General features: G+C 46.8%; 1 protein-coding gene across 7 annotated transcripts in view; it reads right to left on the bottom strand.

The window, feature by feature from the left end:
• Positions 1-1,693: 1,693 nt before the first annotated feature.
• NHEJ1 (non-homologous end joining factor 1) overlaps positions 1,694-14,720 on the bottom strand; it is a 75,982-nt gene continuing 62,955 nt past the window's right edge. For 3 of the 7 annotated variants that reach the window (XM_046644918.1, XM_046644917.1, XM_046644914.1), the window contains exons 6-8: positions 3,585-3,702; positions 2,885-3,003; positions 1,696-2,402 (exon numbers count right to left, since the gene is read on the bottom strand). In XM_046644918.1, coding sequence (XP_046500874.1) covers positions 2,328-2,402; positions 2,885-3,003; positions 3,585-3,702 — 312 coding nt within the window. In that variant the 3' untranslated portion in view covers positions 1,696-2,327. Of the gene's footprint in view, positions 2,403-2,884; positions 3,004-3,584; positions 3,703-14,720 lie in introns of all 7 variants that reach the window. The other 4 variants (XM_046644920.1, XM_046644919.1, XM_046644916.1 and 1 more) reach the window with 4 other exon arrangements.

Raw genomic sequence — 14,720 nt, 5'->3', positions numbered from 1 at the left:
CCTGGCCGGGCCAATTTGTCAAGGCAGGGATTTCCCTGGAGTTGCCCTGGGATGAATGATTCTCAACCACTCCTAGCTTTGGGGGGTAAGAGCTTGGGGCAAGAACACCGGAGGCAGGGCCTCTGGGAGCAATGTTTCTCTAAGGATGTGTTGGGGTAAGATCCCCATGGAGGCCGCCCCCTTTGGGGAGAAAGGGAGCAGTGGGTGGGAAGGTCGTTAGGCATATTCTTACCCGACCTTTTAAAAAAGGATACATTCCTTTTGAGAACATGAAAAAAGTTATGCTTTTAGGATGGTCCTTACAATTTTGGGGGATTCACAAACCTCTGATCCCCTATGATTAAAAATGCCTGCTCTGGAGACTGTCCTCTTAGGGCAGAGAGAGTATCCAGGGTGAAGAACCCATCTTCTTGCTTGCTGGGGAAGTCTTGCCATTTTCCATGTGGTCTCATATCTTGATACTGAAATCTGGCTATCAAATTATGCCGAAAAGAGACTAAAGAACCAAGGGAGCCATCTGATAGATTTTTACATAGTTCCTCATTCACTTCGATGACAGTCACGACCATGGGGTGCACCCGGGGGCTCTGTGGTCTGGAGGTAAAGAAAGTTACCAGCAGCAACTGGGAATCAGCCCTGATGGAGCCTTCAGACTCTGCCAGCAGGCAAGGCATGGGGCCCAGTCCTGATGTCCTCGAAGGCTCCTGCCCTGAAGAGCCAATGGAGACAAGAACATCCTCCTGAAAGGAGGCAAGGTCATGGGAGAAGGATGTTACCGTGGAAGACGGGAGAGAAGGACCTCACATCGCTCCTGGAAAATGTTTTCAGTAATGTATATAACTCAGTTAAGAACTCAGCTGTCTGGGTGCAAATTCTGGCTCTTACTCATTAGCTGTGTGACCTTTAAGTAAGTCACTTAATCACCTCAAGCCTCCATTTCCAAGTGGCTTAACAGTATCTTCCTCATGTGATGCTGTGAGGATTCAATGTCAGGCGCTTATTAGAGTACCTAGTATACACTAACTGCTCAGGAACTTTATCATTGTGTTGTTCTTATTATGATCATTATTACTGCTTGGATTGTCCTCTCTCCCATGACTTGACATGAGGACAGAAACACTAGTCCCAGCTAGAGAATATGTGAAGGAGCAGGCACTTGACCATCATCCATAAATAAAGCAGAAAAGCCCTCTGTGGGTTCTGACCTTGACCCCTTCCTCCACCTAACAATTCCTCTCTCCAAGTAATGTCGCATAGGGTCTTACCTAGAGAGGAAAGCCTAACGGAGAAGGCCAAGGGACTTGGCCAACACTGGTCTGCTAAGTCTTGCTAGATTTGTCAGAGTTGACTTTCCAACTGTCTAAGGCTCTGCCTATCCTACAGCCTTTACATTTTCTCTCGCTAAGCACGATTCATTCTACAGGTCAATTCTGTCATCCCAGAGAACTCGTGTGGCCATTTCCTGTTCCCTGTCATCCTGTCTTTCCTAGTTCTTCTAGTTACCATGTTATTTGAAGTGGAGTGAAGGAGGGGAAAGTAAAATTCATTTTTCTCCCACTCCAGTGGGAAACTACCTTGGTCCTAGTGCTTGAGCTCTTTCTCATTTTAATCCCCTACTGTGGTTTAACCTATCATCTATGCCTTGGTAACACACCAAAAAACCCACATCAAGTTGGACAAAGGAGAGAGCAGCCACCTGTTCTGCCCTGTGCCCACCATGGAGAGAGTTTTCAGGACGAAGTTCCCAAACAAAAGCTCGGCACCGGCCACCTCAGAGAAGCATAACGACTGAAGGACTGGACTGAGGGCTCAGGTTTCATCCAGAGAAGACAGTGGGGTGGGGCCCAGCAAAGTGCAGTGGGTTATGTGTTCCACAGAATAAGCGCTCTCAAAAGCAAGGGGAGGTGAGTGGTTTTTATTCCATGCTAAAGAGAGAAGAGGGTCTCTGAGGAGCCCCTGGGACTGGCTAGGGACTCTTGAGAGAGGTAGCCAAGGCTTCCTAAGCAGGTTGTGCCTTTTTGCTGACTTGCCCTATATACCTAAAGTCCATGGTGTCTAGAGAACCTCCACCAAAAGGAGGAGAACATGGGATTCCCAGAGACTGGCTTCCAATTGGATAGGGAAGGCCAAAGCCCAGGGGGCTGGAGCCAAGATTCCCTCGGTTAACGGTACCCATTCAGGTGCCTGTCAACATGAACTTCAGTTGTCTGGCTCCTTCAGTGGGGCCTCTGACTGTATAACTGTGTCAGATAGACGGCTGCCACGGAATTCCTTTCAAGGTGACACTATTCTCCAACTCCATCTTCAGCAGCTGAGAAAGTGACAGGTTAACTGAAGAGCCCCCTTAGCTTCTTCCTCTTGGCCTTTGACAGCTGAAGTCTCTGCATGGGGCCTGAAGTACCCTAGAAAAAAAAGTAACCCACGTTAATAGAGGTTTTCAACAGTTCCAGTTAAGTTAGGAAAGGAACTTCCTTCGTCCCATGGCTCTGGCTAGGGTGAGGCCTTCTTGAAGGGGCTGACACGGGTGTTCTGAAGTCTATGTCAGGCAGTGAATGCTATATGAGATGCTATGCAGGAGACATGTGCATCCCTTCTTCCCCAGGGAAGAGCCTTGGAGACCATCACCGGAGGTGGGATAAGGTAGAAAAGGAGTCAAGGTCCATCATTCAGCACAAGAACTGTAGAGGAGACAGCATGGGAAGATGTGAAAACCATGACTCTCCATCTGGAAATCCACCATGCGGAAGCCTGGTGACAAACAGCCCCCAATATTGTTAAGGCGGTATCAACTAGGTGGCAATTCCAGGGACCACTGGCTTGGTGGCTGTCGGTGCAGACTCCGCCAGCTCTCAGAATGCCATCCAGGAAGCTGCTCAGGACTCACTGTGGGCTTTTTCTCTGGCGCTGGGAGGGATGGTGCTGAGGAGTCCGGCTCTTCGGGCTGGTTCAGAAGTTGGCTATCAGGTCCTTGCGGGGAGGCGCTGCTTGAGGTCTGAGGCTCTCCTGACATCAGAAAGATCAGGGAGGATAGTGATAAATGCCTTCTTCTTACCAGAAAGACGCTGGCATTTACCAAGCATTTTGATAACAGGCCAGGGTTTGGTTCTAACATGTAAGTAGGCAGAAGCAGCCACAAATCCAACTTCCAGCTGGCTTTCGGAAAGCCCTGTTTCTACTGTGACGATCCCCCGGGCCCACTTTCACCAGGTAAGACAAGAGTTTCCTGGACTCAAAATAGACAACTGTTATTCTACACGTTTCCTGACATGTCTCAGGCAGGGAGATTAATCTTTCTCCTGGTTCTTCCACTAATTCTCCTTAGCACCTAGACCAGTTCTAACAGAACTGTCTGCAATGATGGAAATGTTCTATATCTGCACTAACTTGGTAGCCGCTCGTCACATGTAGCTGTTGAGCACTTGAAATGGGGCTAGAGCAAATGAAGAAATGAATTTTTCATTTTATTTCATTTTTATTACTTTAAACTTAAATAGTCACAAGCAGCTAGAGCTACTGTATTGGACATCACAAACCTAGACCCTAACCCTAAGCTCAGGGAGACAAGTACCCCTGCGACCACTCACCAGTGCCTTGATGCTCCTGTCTCACTTGGACCTCTCGTCTGGTGACTGCCAAATACAGATTCTGTAGGTTCGTGACAAAGGGTCTCCCATCACCAACACTGCATGCCTCTGGTAGTTTCTATAGGGGACAGGAAATGCTGTCATTGGTTACACTGAACGGCCAGAGAAAAGTGACTTGATATTCCACTGGCAGAACTGGCATCAACCCCAAAAGAATTTATATAAAGAAGCTGGATCCAGAAGAAGACAAAAATTGTCCCACTTGCAACAACATGGATGGACCTTGAGGGTAGTATGTTAAGTGAAATAAGCCAGACTGAGAAAGACAAACACCGTGTGATTCCACTCATATGTGGAAAATAAACAAACACATGGACAAAGGGAAGAGATTAGTGGTTACCAGGGGAAAGGGTCGGGGGGTGGGCGAAAGGGGTAAAGGGGCACATATATAGGGTGACGGATAAAAATTAGACTATTGGTGGTGAGCACGATGCAGTCTATACAGAAACTGATAAATAATAATGTACATCTGAAATTTCACAATGTTATAAACCATTACAACCTCAATAAAATAATAATAATAAAATAATGAAACATTTCCCTAAAAAAAAGAGTTAGCTCCAATATGGGGCATCCATATCCAAGCCTGTTGGGACCAATATAAAGACCTCTTGGGAGGCATCTCCTCTGAAAGGTAACTCCAAATGCGTATCTTTATTTCCCCCAATACTGAGGTCTATTATGTTTTCCCATGAATACCCCATAGGTCTCTAGGCTCCTCCTTCCACAGGGATGACCTCTTAGGGGACAGTTTTAGGAAATTATCTTCCCTAAGTTGTCCCTAAGCTGTACAGATTACTATTTTAATTAAATTCATTTATAAACTTCCAAATATTCTAAATATTAGAGAGAGAAAAAGGATGAAATCCAGGATGGGGCAGAGAGCGCGAAATGGGAATTGAAAGACAAGAAAAAATTATGAAGTTGTGATGTTCAGTCAGAGGAGATGGAAGAAACAAAGTTTACAAAGCGTTGGAGGAAGATTCGCCCTGAGCTAACATCTGCTGACAATCTCTCTCCTTTTTTTTTTTTCTTGAAGATTAGCTCTGAGCTGACATCCATGACAATCTTCCTCTACTTTGTATGTGAGATGCCTCCACAGCATGGCTAATGAGTGGAGCAGGTCCACACCTGTGAACCCGGGCTGCCAAAGCCGAGTGCAGGGAACCTTAACCACTTGGCCACAGGGCCAGCCCCTGAAAACTGGTTCTTGAAGGATGAAAAAAGTCTTACTCTTTAAAGTAAAAGCACAGAAATACATAAACATAAACATAATTTTGGTAATCTGTAGAATTAAAATTTCCTTGGGGGGGTGATTAAGAAAAAAATAAAAGGTTCCTTAGGGAGCCTTTGAAATGATAATGAAAATGAAATGAAATAATGAAAAAAAAAGTTGCAAAACACTGCTATAATCATACTATATTTATCTGTTTCCTTCACCATGGAATGAACTGTGGATGTAAATCCACAGCAAAATGCTTTGCCCAGTTCAAGTTTCATATTCTCAGCTGAACTGAGCTGAAATACTGGCCAAGACTGAAGAGAGTGCAATACAAATGAGATGAACGAGTATGGTGTCCAGTGGTCCCAAACCTGGCTGCACTTCAGAATCTTGGAAAGGGCCCAGAACGACTTCATTTGTCCCCATGCATGCAAATCGTCACAGTTCTCAGCCGTCTCCAAGGGAAGCCATGCCAGCAGCTCATATGGGAACCAACCCAAGAATCCTAGATTGACCCATATCTCTTGTCAAGGGCACTTTCTCTGGGGTATAAGGGTGTTCATTTCTTTTTTTTTTTTTTGAGGAAGATTAGTCCTGAGCTAACATCTGCTGCCAATCCTCCTCTTTTTGCTGAGGAAGACTGGCCCTGAGCTAACATCTATGCCCATCTTCCTCTATTTTATATGTGGGACGCCTGCAACAGCATGGCTTGACAAGCAGTGCATAGGTCCACACCCGGGATCTGAACTGGCAAACCCCAGGCCACCGAAGCGGAATGTGCGAACTTAACCACTGTGCCACTGGGCTGGCCCAGGGTGTTCATTTCTGAAAACCTATTGTGGGAAAAGGATGGAAGAGAGAAGGTGGGAGAAGCAGCGAAGTAGTTGCTGAACCATAGTCAAGATGATCCAGTTACCTTTCCCTAAGTATGGTGGTAGCTGAAAAACTCATTGATCCCCAGGAAACATACATTTCTACTCCAACTCTATCCCCATAAAGACGTTATCAGTTTTGAACTTTCACTGGAAACCACAGACAATGAATCAGGAGGCTTGAGTCCAAACTTTACTTCTGGGCAGTAATCACAACTAGGAGTTCAGCCCTCTTCAGCAGCATTCCCCGAGGAACGAACGGAAACAGGGAAGGCAAACGATGAGGCCGCACACCTCCACCTCACCCCGCTCTCCTCCCTTGGTTCAGCTCTCCAAGCTCTAAGCCACCTCCTCCAGCAGAAGGCCCTCTACAGCCAGAGAGCCTGATAGTGGAGCAGCCAAAACCTGTCTTTCTTCCTTATAGCTCATGAATCTAGCACCTCCCTTCACGTTGCTCAAGAGACGTGGCCTCTCTTGGGGTCATCCATACATGGCTGGGTAGGCGCTGTGCTGTTTGTACAAATGGGCTGGGCAGAATCTCGGCAGTCCAGGGTCACCTCTTCCTGCCCTTTCTATGGAACTAAACAGACTCGTAAATTTCCCAGGGTGATCTTTAGCCGGCTCATGTATTCAGTCTGAAAACGAAGGGCCAGCAATGAAAGGCCACTAAAGCCAGTGCTGTCTTGAACCTAAGCCCAAATCTAGAAAGGACGGATTAGCCCACCCTCCAGCCCCCCATTCTCAGAGAGGCCTGGTCCTGAGGCTGCTGCCAAAGCTTATCCCACCTGAGAAGCTGTTCTCAGAAAGGTACTGGGAAGAGAATACTGCGACATTTGCTGCATGTTTACTATGTGCCTGACACGGTTCTAAGTATTTAAATGCATTAACCCATTTTTGTCTTATGCACTGCTGTTTCCCTGGCACCTAGAACAACCTCGCCCATTGTAGGCTCAATGACTGTTTGTGAATGACTCAACAGGGCAGGCAACAGTATAACCCCATCTTACTGATGTAGCCACAGCTAGTAAGTGGTGGAGCAGGATTAGAATCCAGACAGTGTGGCTTCGGGGCCCACTCATAGAATGATGACCCTATTTTCTTCTCTGAACAGCAGAATTTTAGTCAAAAGGCAATACAGCCTTTCCCAGGATTATAATCCTTAATCCCTCACACCACAGATCATCTGACGATATCCACATCCAGCTCAGGAACAAGGTCCCTCAGGTGACAAGAAACAGGTGAGCAGACAAAAAGGAGGCAGCAGGCCCTAACTGGAAGCCCAGGGGCTAAGAGGCCATGCCTTTACTTTATTCTAGCTTCCCCGTCATCCCTGATTCCTTGGGCATCGTGCTCAGAATATGCTAGGGAAGAGAGGTGGAGAGGCCTGAGCGTGGCAAGGAGAAACGGTTAGCTCCTGGGCAGGACAATGGCAGGGGCGAGTGGGGCGGGTGGCAGAGATCAAAGGGAAAAGGCTGGAGGCAGGATGAGGAAAAGCAAACAGGAATGCTCTGCTGTAAGTAGGACTGAGCCAGGAGCAAGGTGTACCAGCCACCAAGCGGGTCACTGCCCAGGGCGAGGAGGGAAGAAGAGACAGGTCAGTCTACTGTATAATGTGTTCGTTTGATTAACCTAGAATCAATTCTACTCAGCGAGAGAGTGACCGAGATTCTACTGTGTGCCAGGCACTGCAGGACTGGGGGAGGGGAGATGGAGGCACCCGTCCTTCCCTCCTCAGAACAAGACGAGCTAGTACAAAGACAAGTAAGGCAGAGGCCCCGCCTCAGAGAGTTTATATTCACATTGGGAAAAGTGCAGATATATGGGTTTTTCCCCCAAGCATTATGCACCAGCAGAGTTATAAACACAGGGTGTTAGGAACCCAGAGAAGAAGAAAGGGACGAATTCTGACTGAGAATCCTGCAGAAAGCTTCGGAGGTGGTGCCATCAAGTCAAGCCGTGCAAGGTTTCAGACTTTGAACATGTTGGAAGTATCTGAGGCACAAGGTGTGAGAAGGGGACGCGCGGACGGGTCTCCCGGGAAATGAGACTAGAAGGCGAAATGCACACCCACCAGCTTGCAAAGGGCTTCCTTTTCTGAATTAAGGATCCGCCCGTGCGAATTTCCTCTTGTTTCACCAAGTAGCTTTCTCCACTGTACAACTGCTTGCCAAGGCTTCCTTACTCCCAACTATTATTAATACAACAACGAGGCATCAGAAGCTTCCTCTAGTTTCCCTGTTCAGGCTCTCAGCTACATTCGTGCAAACTCTTTTCGTACCTCTTCACCACTCACCACTGGTACTGTGACTTTTCAATGGTCACAAGAGCTATATTACTCTCCCATCTCCAGTTCAGTAGGACTCTGGCCCTGCTCTACGGCCATATCAGAAGCTTTAGGAAAACCAAACTTACAGAAATCCTAGAGGGCGTTTCATTTCCCCTCTTGTCCCAGTGCAGCCCCTACTGGTCCTAGGGCCCAAACTCCCCTCTTTGTGATAGCTTCCATCTTCATCAGGTCTAAAACTCATTCCTAGTGGTCCAGAAATTCCAAGACTCCCTCCTACTCTTGGACCCCAACAGGATCTGTTGGAGAGATCACAACTGCCACTTCCCACTAGAACTAAGAAATCTGATCTTTTCTCACTCCCACCCTTCACCTCCATCTCATCCCTCCTTTCCTCTGAGGCTGTTTCAGAAAAGAAACCTTTAGAGTCCTGGGTAAAGAAAAGTACTGCTTACCCTACTCAACAGGGGCCCACAGGCTGAGCGTACAGATTTAATAGAAGAAAAAGGGAAATGAGCAAACTGGAGCTCCCCAGCATCAGCCATGAGCAGGTCTTTGGTTCTGGCACCAGCTCCAGAAGCTGGCACAGCCCTCAGGCCCTGACACTGACCGGCACAATATCACACCCGCAGGGCAGGGCCCCCAACATGCGACTTCCTAAGGGTAAGAATTTCTCTCCTCCCTCTTGAAATCTGGTAAACTCTGCCGGTACTGGATACAAACTTCCTTCCCTAGGGAGCCCAAGTCTCAGTCTAGGAAATCACGGTAATTTTCATCATTAGCTCCTCTTAGCGGGAGGAGCAGTTATACTCTTCTAAGCTCTCAAAGAGACGAATGAGAAAAATGGTTTAGGAAGGGGACTTTAATGAGAAAGACTCTTCAAGAAATAGAACCCCCCCCCCCCAATCCATCCATTCAACAAATATTTACTGACCACCTATGGTGCTCAGGATGATTTAGATGCTGGGGATATAGGATATTGAACAAAAGAGATAAACATCCCCTGCCCTCTTGAAGTTTGCATTCTAGAGAGGGGAGACCAACAACAAATACATAGCTAATTCAAACACACAGAACATCAGATGGTGACGGCACCATGGAGGAAAATAAATCAGCACAGGCTTTATGGGATGGGGCATGGATGCACTGCAATTTTAAACAGAGGTCAAAGAAACCCTCACTGAGAGAGTGACATTTTAAAAAGACCTAAAGGGAAGAGAGAATGATCTGTATGGCTATCTGGGTCAAGTGACCAGATTCCCAGTTTGCCTGGGTCGGTCCCAGGTTATGCTTATTGTTGTTTTTTAACAAAGCTCCCTTTCTCTCTTGCAAGTGTCCCAATTTGGATGATAAATTAGATGGTCACCCTACATCAGAGGAAGAACATGGGCGGTATCCACATGTATCTGTGTGTTGATTTGAAATCGTGAGATAGCATTAGCTTTTATTCTGTAAGATGGGAAGCCACTAGAGCTCATAAACAGAAGAGCGAAAAGATCTGATTTACAGTGTAAAGGGATCTCTCTGAGTGCAGAGGGACAAGAGAAGAAGTGGGCAGATCAGCTAGCAGGCTGTCACAATAACCAGGCGGGAGATGATGCTACTTGGACCAGGGTGATAGCAGTGGAGGTGGTGAGAGTGATCAGATTCTGGATCTATTTGAAGGTATGGCCAACAGGATTTGCTGATGGATTGGGTGGAGGACGTGAGAGGAGTCAAGGATAACACCACTGTAGGGCATAAGGCAGATGTTACAGAGGGATGAGCCATTAACCTCAAATAAAATCCCTTAATCAAAGATAACTTGAGATGGCCTGGGGCCCTGCAACGTAGACCCAGTTTTGACAGTCAGGGTGAGAGTCAGAAGGAAGGGTGAACCCACTGCCCAAGGGAAGTATCAAGGTTTAAAAGGAGAAAGCGGAAAGTGGCTTCTCACTCAAAGAGGAGGAAGCAAGACTATCCAGGAATAAGGAAAAAAAACTCCTAGAAAAAAAAAAAAGAACTAGAAACAAGCTTTAAGTTCTGTCTGTAGAGTCTTGAAGACTTGAATTTGTACCTGAGGTCTCCTATTTGTTGCTGTGACACTTTGGGCAAGTTATTATACTTAATCAATGTCTTATTTTGAGAGAGACAGAGATGGGGTGGAAAGATGGGCGGAGGGACTGAAACTAACACCACCTCAAAAAAGGATTAAATGAGAGAGTACAACAAGTACCCAAGAAATGTCTGTCCCTCCCCTTTTTGAGACACACTGAGACTTTTCTTGCCTGGCCCCAGTCCAGTGCCAAGGAGGCCCACGAAATGCCCTAATGCTGTTGTGCGCAGAGAGGCCAGGGTCTGACCCAATGATTAACCTTTCCCCACTGCATCCCGAAGCACACGACCTTCTGAAAATTCAGTGACTAATCAAAGCCCAGACAGAGCAGAGATACAGTCACGGAAATCCTAGCCGTAACCTGTGGGCAGGTCACTGTCCACCATCGCCATATAAGCCCCTCCTCAGACTCTGGGAAGGACTAAGGCCACGTGGCTTTTGTATCAGAAGGTCCTGGCTTCAGTCCTGGCTTTGCCAGTTAGCAGCTATGTTACTAACCTCTTTCAGTGCTGCTCCCTCACCAGGAAAATGAGACCAATACCCACTTTTGTGAGACTGACAGAAGGATTACATGAGGTAACATTTGTAAAGGTTGACTCCTGCTCAGTATATACTATGTCCCCTTATTTCCTCAAAGCTGCTCTTGTGGCTTCTCAATTTCTCCCTCACTCTCCCAATGTTCAGGACCCACCCAAGAGGCCAAGGTTTCATTTTCCCTCGCCTCACCCTTTTTGGGGGGTGGATATAATAGTGGAGCGTCAAGCTAAAAAGCACACAAAGCACTAACAGCTGGCTCCTCAAAAAGTTTTAGCAAAAGTATTCCTCGGAGCCCAACTGGTCCAACGCTTCACCCAGGCACCCTTTCCCACCACCATTTCCTGCTCCCTAATGTGACTTGTGCAAGAGGCTCTGCTGTGCCATTTCCATTTTAAAACAATATATGCTCAATAAAGGCTCTGTGGAAAGGAGAGAAACATAATCTACAGGTAGGCATGTCATCCAAATGGTTAACAGCCAAATGGTTCTTGATGGGATTAATCTCACAGTTTCTTCAGAATCTGAGAGAAGAAATGTGACTAAGACAGAGAAAAGAGATATGGTGGTGGCGCCCAGGTTTTAAAAAGACAACCAGCTCACCCTCCCTTCTCCCACTTCAGATCTTTCCACAGCGGCTCACTTGGATGAGCTGTTTCTGAGTGTCAGGCAAGATCCAAGCCTGAGGGGTCCCTCTGTTTTGTCCTGCACAGAAGACTCCTCTGCGTTCCCTCAGTTCACTGATCACAAACCTTGGTGATTGGGGAGAGAACACAGTAGCCCAAGTACACGAGGCACGCTGCCCTTGAAGATCCCATGTGCAGTCGACGAGACAGCTCACGCTGCTCCCGTGTTTGGTCTGGTTTAGCTTTGTTTGGGTCTGTGCCGCACAAAGCCCCCAACCATTCCGCCCTGCCACTGCTGACCTCACCGCGCTCTCCCGTCAGCCTCTGGCCCCCGAGCACCCACCCACCAGCGCTGCACTCTGCTAAAGGAAAAACACCGAGAAGCCCGAACTTAATCTTGTGTCTGGGACCTTGCAAATTAATTACAGTCCGTCTTGTCCTTCCTCCCTTTTAAAAACAAGGTGGGAGAATGGATGCATGCATACATCCGTACTCTCAAGCATGCAAGGATGCAATCTAGTCAAATCACCAAATCCCCTTCTTTGTGGCTGCCCTTCAAAATGGGATAATTTGGCTGCCTCACTCTCTCTCATGGTGCTGGAAATATTCTGGAGATAAGATAGGTACAGAGTTCCAAACAGTTCAAGATAAAGTCCAGTTCTACTTAGATTATTCAGATTTTTCTGGGTCTGCTTGAGGCCTAACCAGCTCCCTGAACTGCATTGTCAGAAGAGAAGGGAGACGGGAAGAAAGACTATAAAGAGAGGTCCAAATAGAAGGCTTGACTAATATTAGTAAGATTAACATTTTGGAATGCTTTCGAGGTGTACTAGACTAGGCATGTTAATGAGTTATCTCAATTAATCTCCATCAGCTACGCACTAAAATCATTCTCATTCTGGACATGAGAAAACAAAGGCTCTGAGAGGTTAAGGAACTTGACCAAGGCCCCAGCTAGAAAGTAGCAGAAGCGGGAAGGAAGAGACCCAGGGAGCCAAACTCCAGAACACACCCTTGCACCTCCTCAGTGTAACGCCTCCCAGAATTGCCCGGTGAGATATCCATTTCTCCCTCCCACCCCCACAGCCCCCTCCCCAGACAGAGGCTGGGTCCCTCTTATGAGGTCTAGTCATACTAAAAGCTAGCTCTCACCTCCTTTCTTAAATCTCCAAACAGCCCAAGAGGCTGATAGAGGGAAAAGACAAAATTCCCTCCAGAGAAGGAAAGCCTTACTTAACGCCTTGAGCATCTTCCAATGGGACTGGAAAATCAAAAAAGTGATTCTCTGCTATGGGGAGACTCTAGACTCTAAATCTCCTTTTAAAATAAGTACAGCCCCTCAAAGTCATAGCAGGAAGGCCCCTCAGCTCTGCCCCAAAAGAAAAATAATGGGAAAGGGAGTGGAAGTGAAGGTGGGGGCAGGGGCCTCTGCTCTCATAAGAGCCCTTTGTGGTGGCTGCCTCTGAAAGGAGGTTTTGCTAGACAAGGTGGAACTTCTCAAGGTGACAAGCAAATGGTACAGCCTAAGCTGTGACCCTTTGCTTGCTTCATAACCACCCCCTCCCCTTTGGAGGGCCAGAGCCTAAACTGCCCCTGAAGCCCCACCCAGCCCCAGTACAAACCGTGGCTTTCTAGTCTGGGGAGCGACTAACAAGCAGCCAACGGGCTGGGGGGACGAAAGTGGTTTCCTGGGGGGGACAAATCCTCAGAGCCCCTCAGAAAGTGCAGTAGCAACTCTCATTCCTTCTTTTCTCTGCTCCCTCTGCTTCTCCAAGGAGAACAAGCAGCTCCTGTGGGCTCCAGCTCAGGGAGGGGCTCCGACCAGCCGATCAGGGAGACAACCAGTCTGAAGGACAGTTTAGCACGTGCCTCAAATCCGGCCATCTCACCATTCTTTTCCAAATGGAAATGAAACAACGTGGTAGAAATCAGGAAGAAAAAAGCATCAGGTTTAATAGCAAAAAGAAAATCAGAGCTCTAAGGCAGGCATCCTGCTCCAGGCGCCCTCCATCCCTGCCCTGTGCCACGAGCAGTACGCGGGAGCGCATACTTGATTTTTTCCCGTTTTAGCGGAGAAGAGAGGACAGTCAGCTGGGTCTGCAGGGCAGAGGTGATTTAGAGGACCCGGCAGTATTCTCTGTAGGACCTCTACCACCAAAGGGATTCCCTTTCACTCCAGATTACACGCTTGACAGCTGGGAACACAGCCTGTGGCGGCTGTGATCTCATGGGCTCCCTGCCCCCACGCCGCCTGCTGCCTGCTCCCTATAGGGTGACACAGGGTCCTCTCCACCCCACAAAGTCTTACTCTGTAGGGTGATGCCCCACCTCCCCCCACACACTCGCACACATACACACACACACGCGCGCGCACACACACACCCCCTTGTGATAGGGGCCTCATCTTCATGACTTTAGGTAGGTAAAGATTTCTTAATAGGACACAAATCATAAAAGAAAAGACTGATAAATTGGACTACATTAAAATTAGGAACACCCATTCACTAAAAGACAATTAAGAGAGCAAAAAAGCAAGCTATAGAGTGGGAGAAAATATTTGCAATTTACATAACCAACAAAGGACTTGTTTCCAAAATATGTGAAGAACTCTTAAAATTCAATAAGAAAAAGACCAATAACCCAAGAGAAAACTGACAAAGGGCTTGGTCATATCTAAATAACCAATAGTTACATGAAAATGTACAAAACCTCATTAGTCATTAGGGAAGTTCAAACCACAACAGGATACCACTACATATTCTGTATAAGGGCCAAAAGGAAAAAGGTAGACAACACAAGTGTTGACAAGGATGTGGTATAACCAGAACTTGCACATACTGCTTCTGTGAGTATACTGACATGGTCACTCTGGAAAACTGTTTGGCAGTATCTACTAAGTCTAAACATATGCGTAACTCTGAAACGACCATTCCACTCGTGTGTATATATCCAACATAAAAGCATGGATCAATCGTGGCACCGTCTTACGATGAAGTCTTATACAGAAATGAAAATTAGCAAAGTACTGCTACACACAACGACATGGATAAATTTCATGAACACTTTGTTGAGTGACAGAAGTCAGACACAAAAGAATGTATACCACATGGTTCCATTTACATGAAGTTCAAAACAGGCAAAATTAATCTGTCACATTAGAAGTCAGGATAGTGGTTACTCTTTGGAGGGGGTAGGTACTGAGTACAGGGAATTTTCCAGTTCTCGATTTGGGTACTGATTACACAGCTATGTTCATTTTGTAATAATTCTTCAAGTTGTATGCTTATGTTTCAATAATGCTTCAAGTTGTATGGCACTTTTTGGTACGCAACTTATACTTTGCTTTAAAAAGTTTACTAATAAAAGATAAACCACTATGAAAAACAATTTGGCAGTTCTTCAAAAAGTTAAACATAGAGTTACTATATGACCCAGCAATTGCA

The sequence above is a fragment of the Equus quagga genome, chromosome 17, assembly GCF_021613505.1.
Source record: "Equus quagga isolate Etosha38 chromosome 17, UCLA_HA_Equagga_1.0, whole genome shotgun sequence".
NCBI lineage: Eukaryota > Metazoa > Chordata > Mammalia > Perissodactyla > Equidae > Equus > Equus quagga.
Note: the sequence above shows the minus strand (reverse complement) of the source record. Positions and strands in the feature narration are given on the sequence as shown.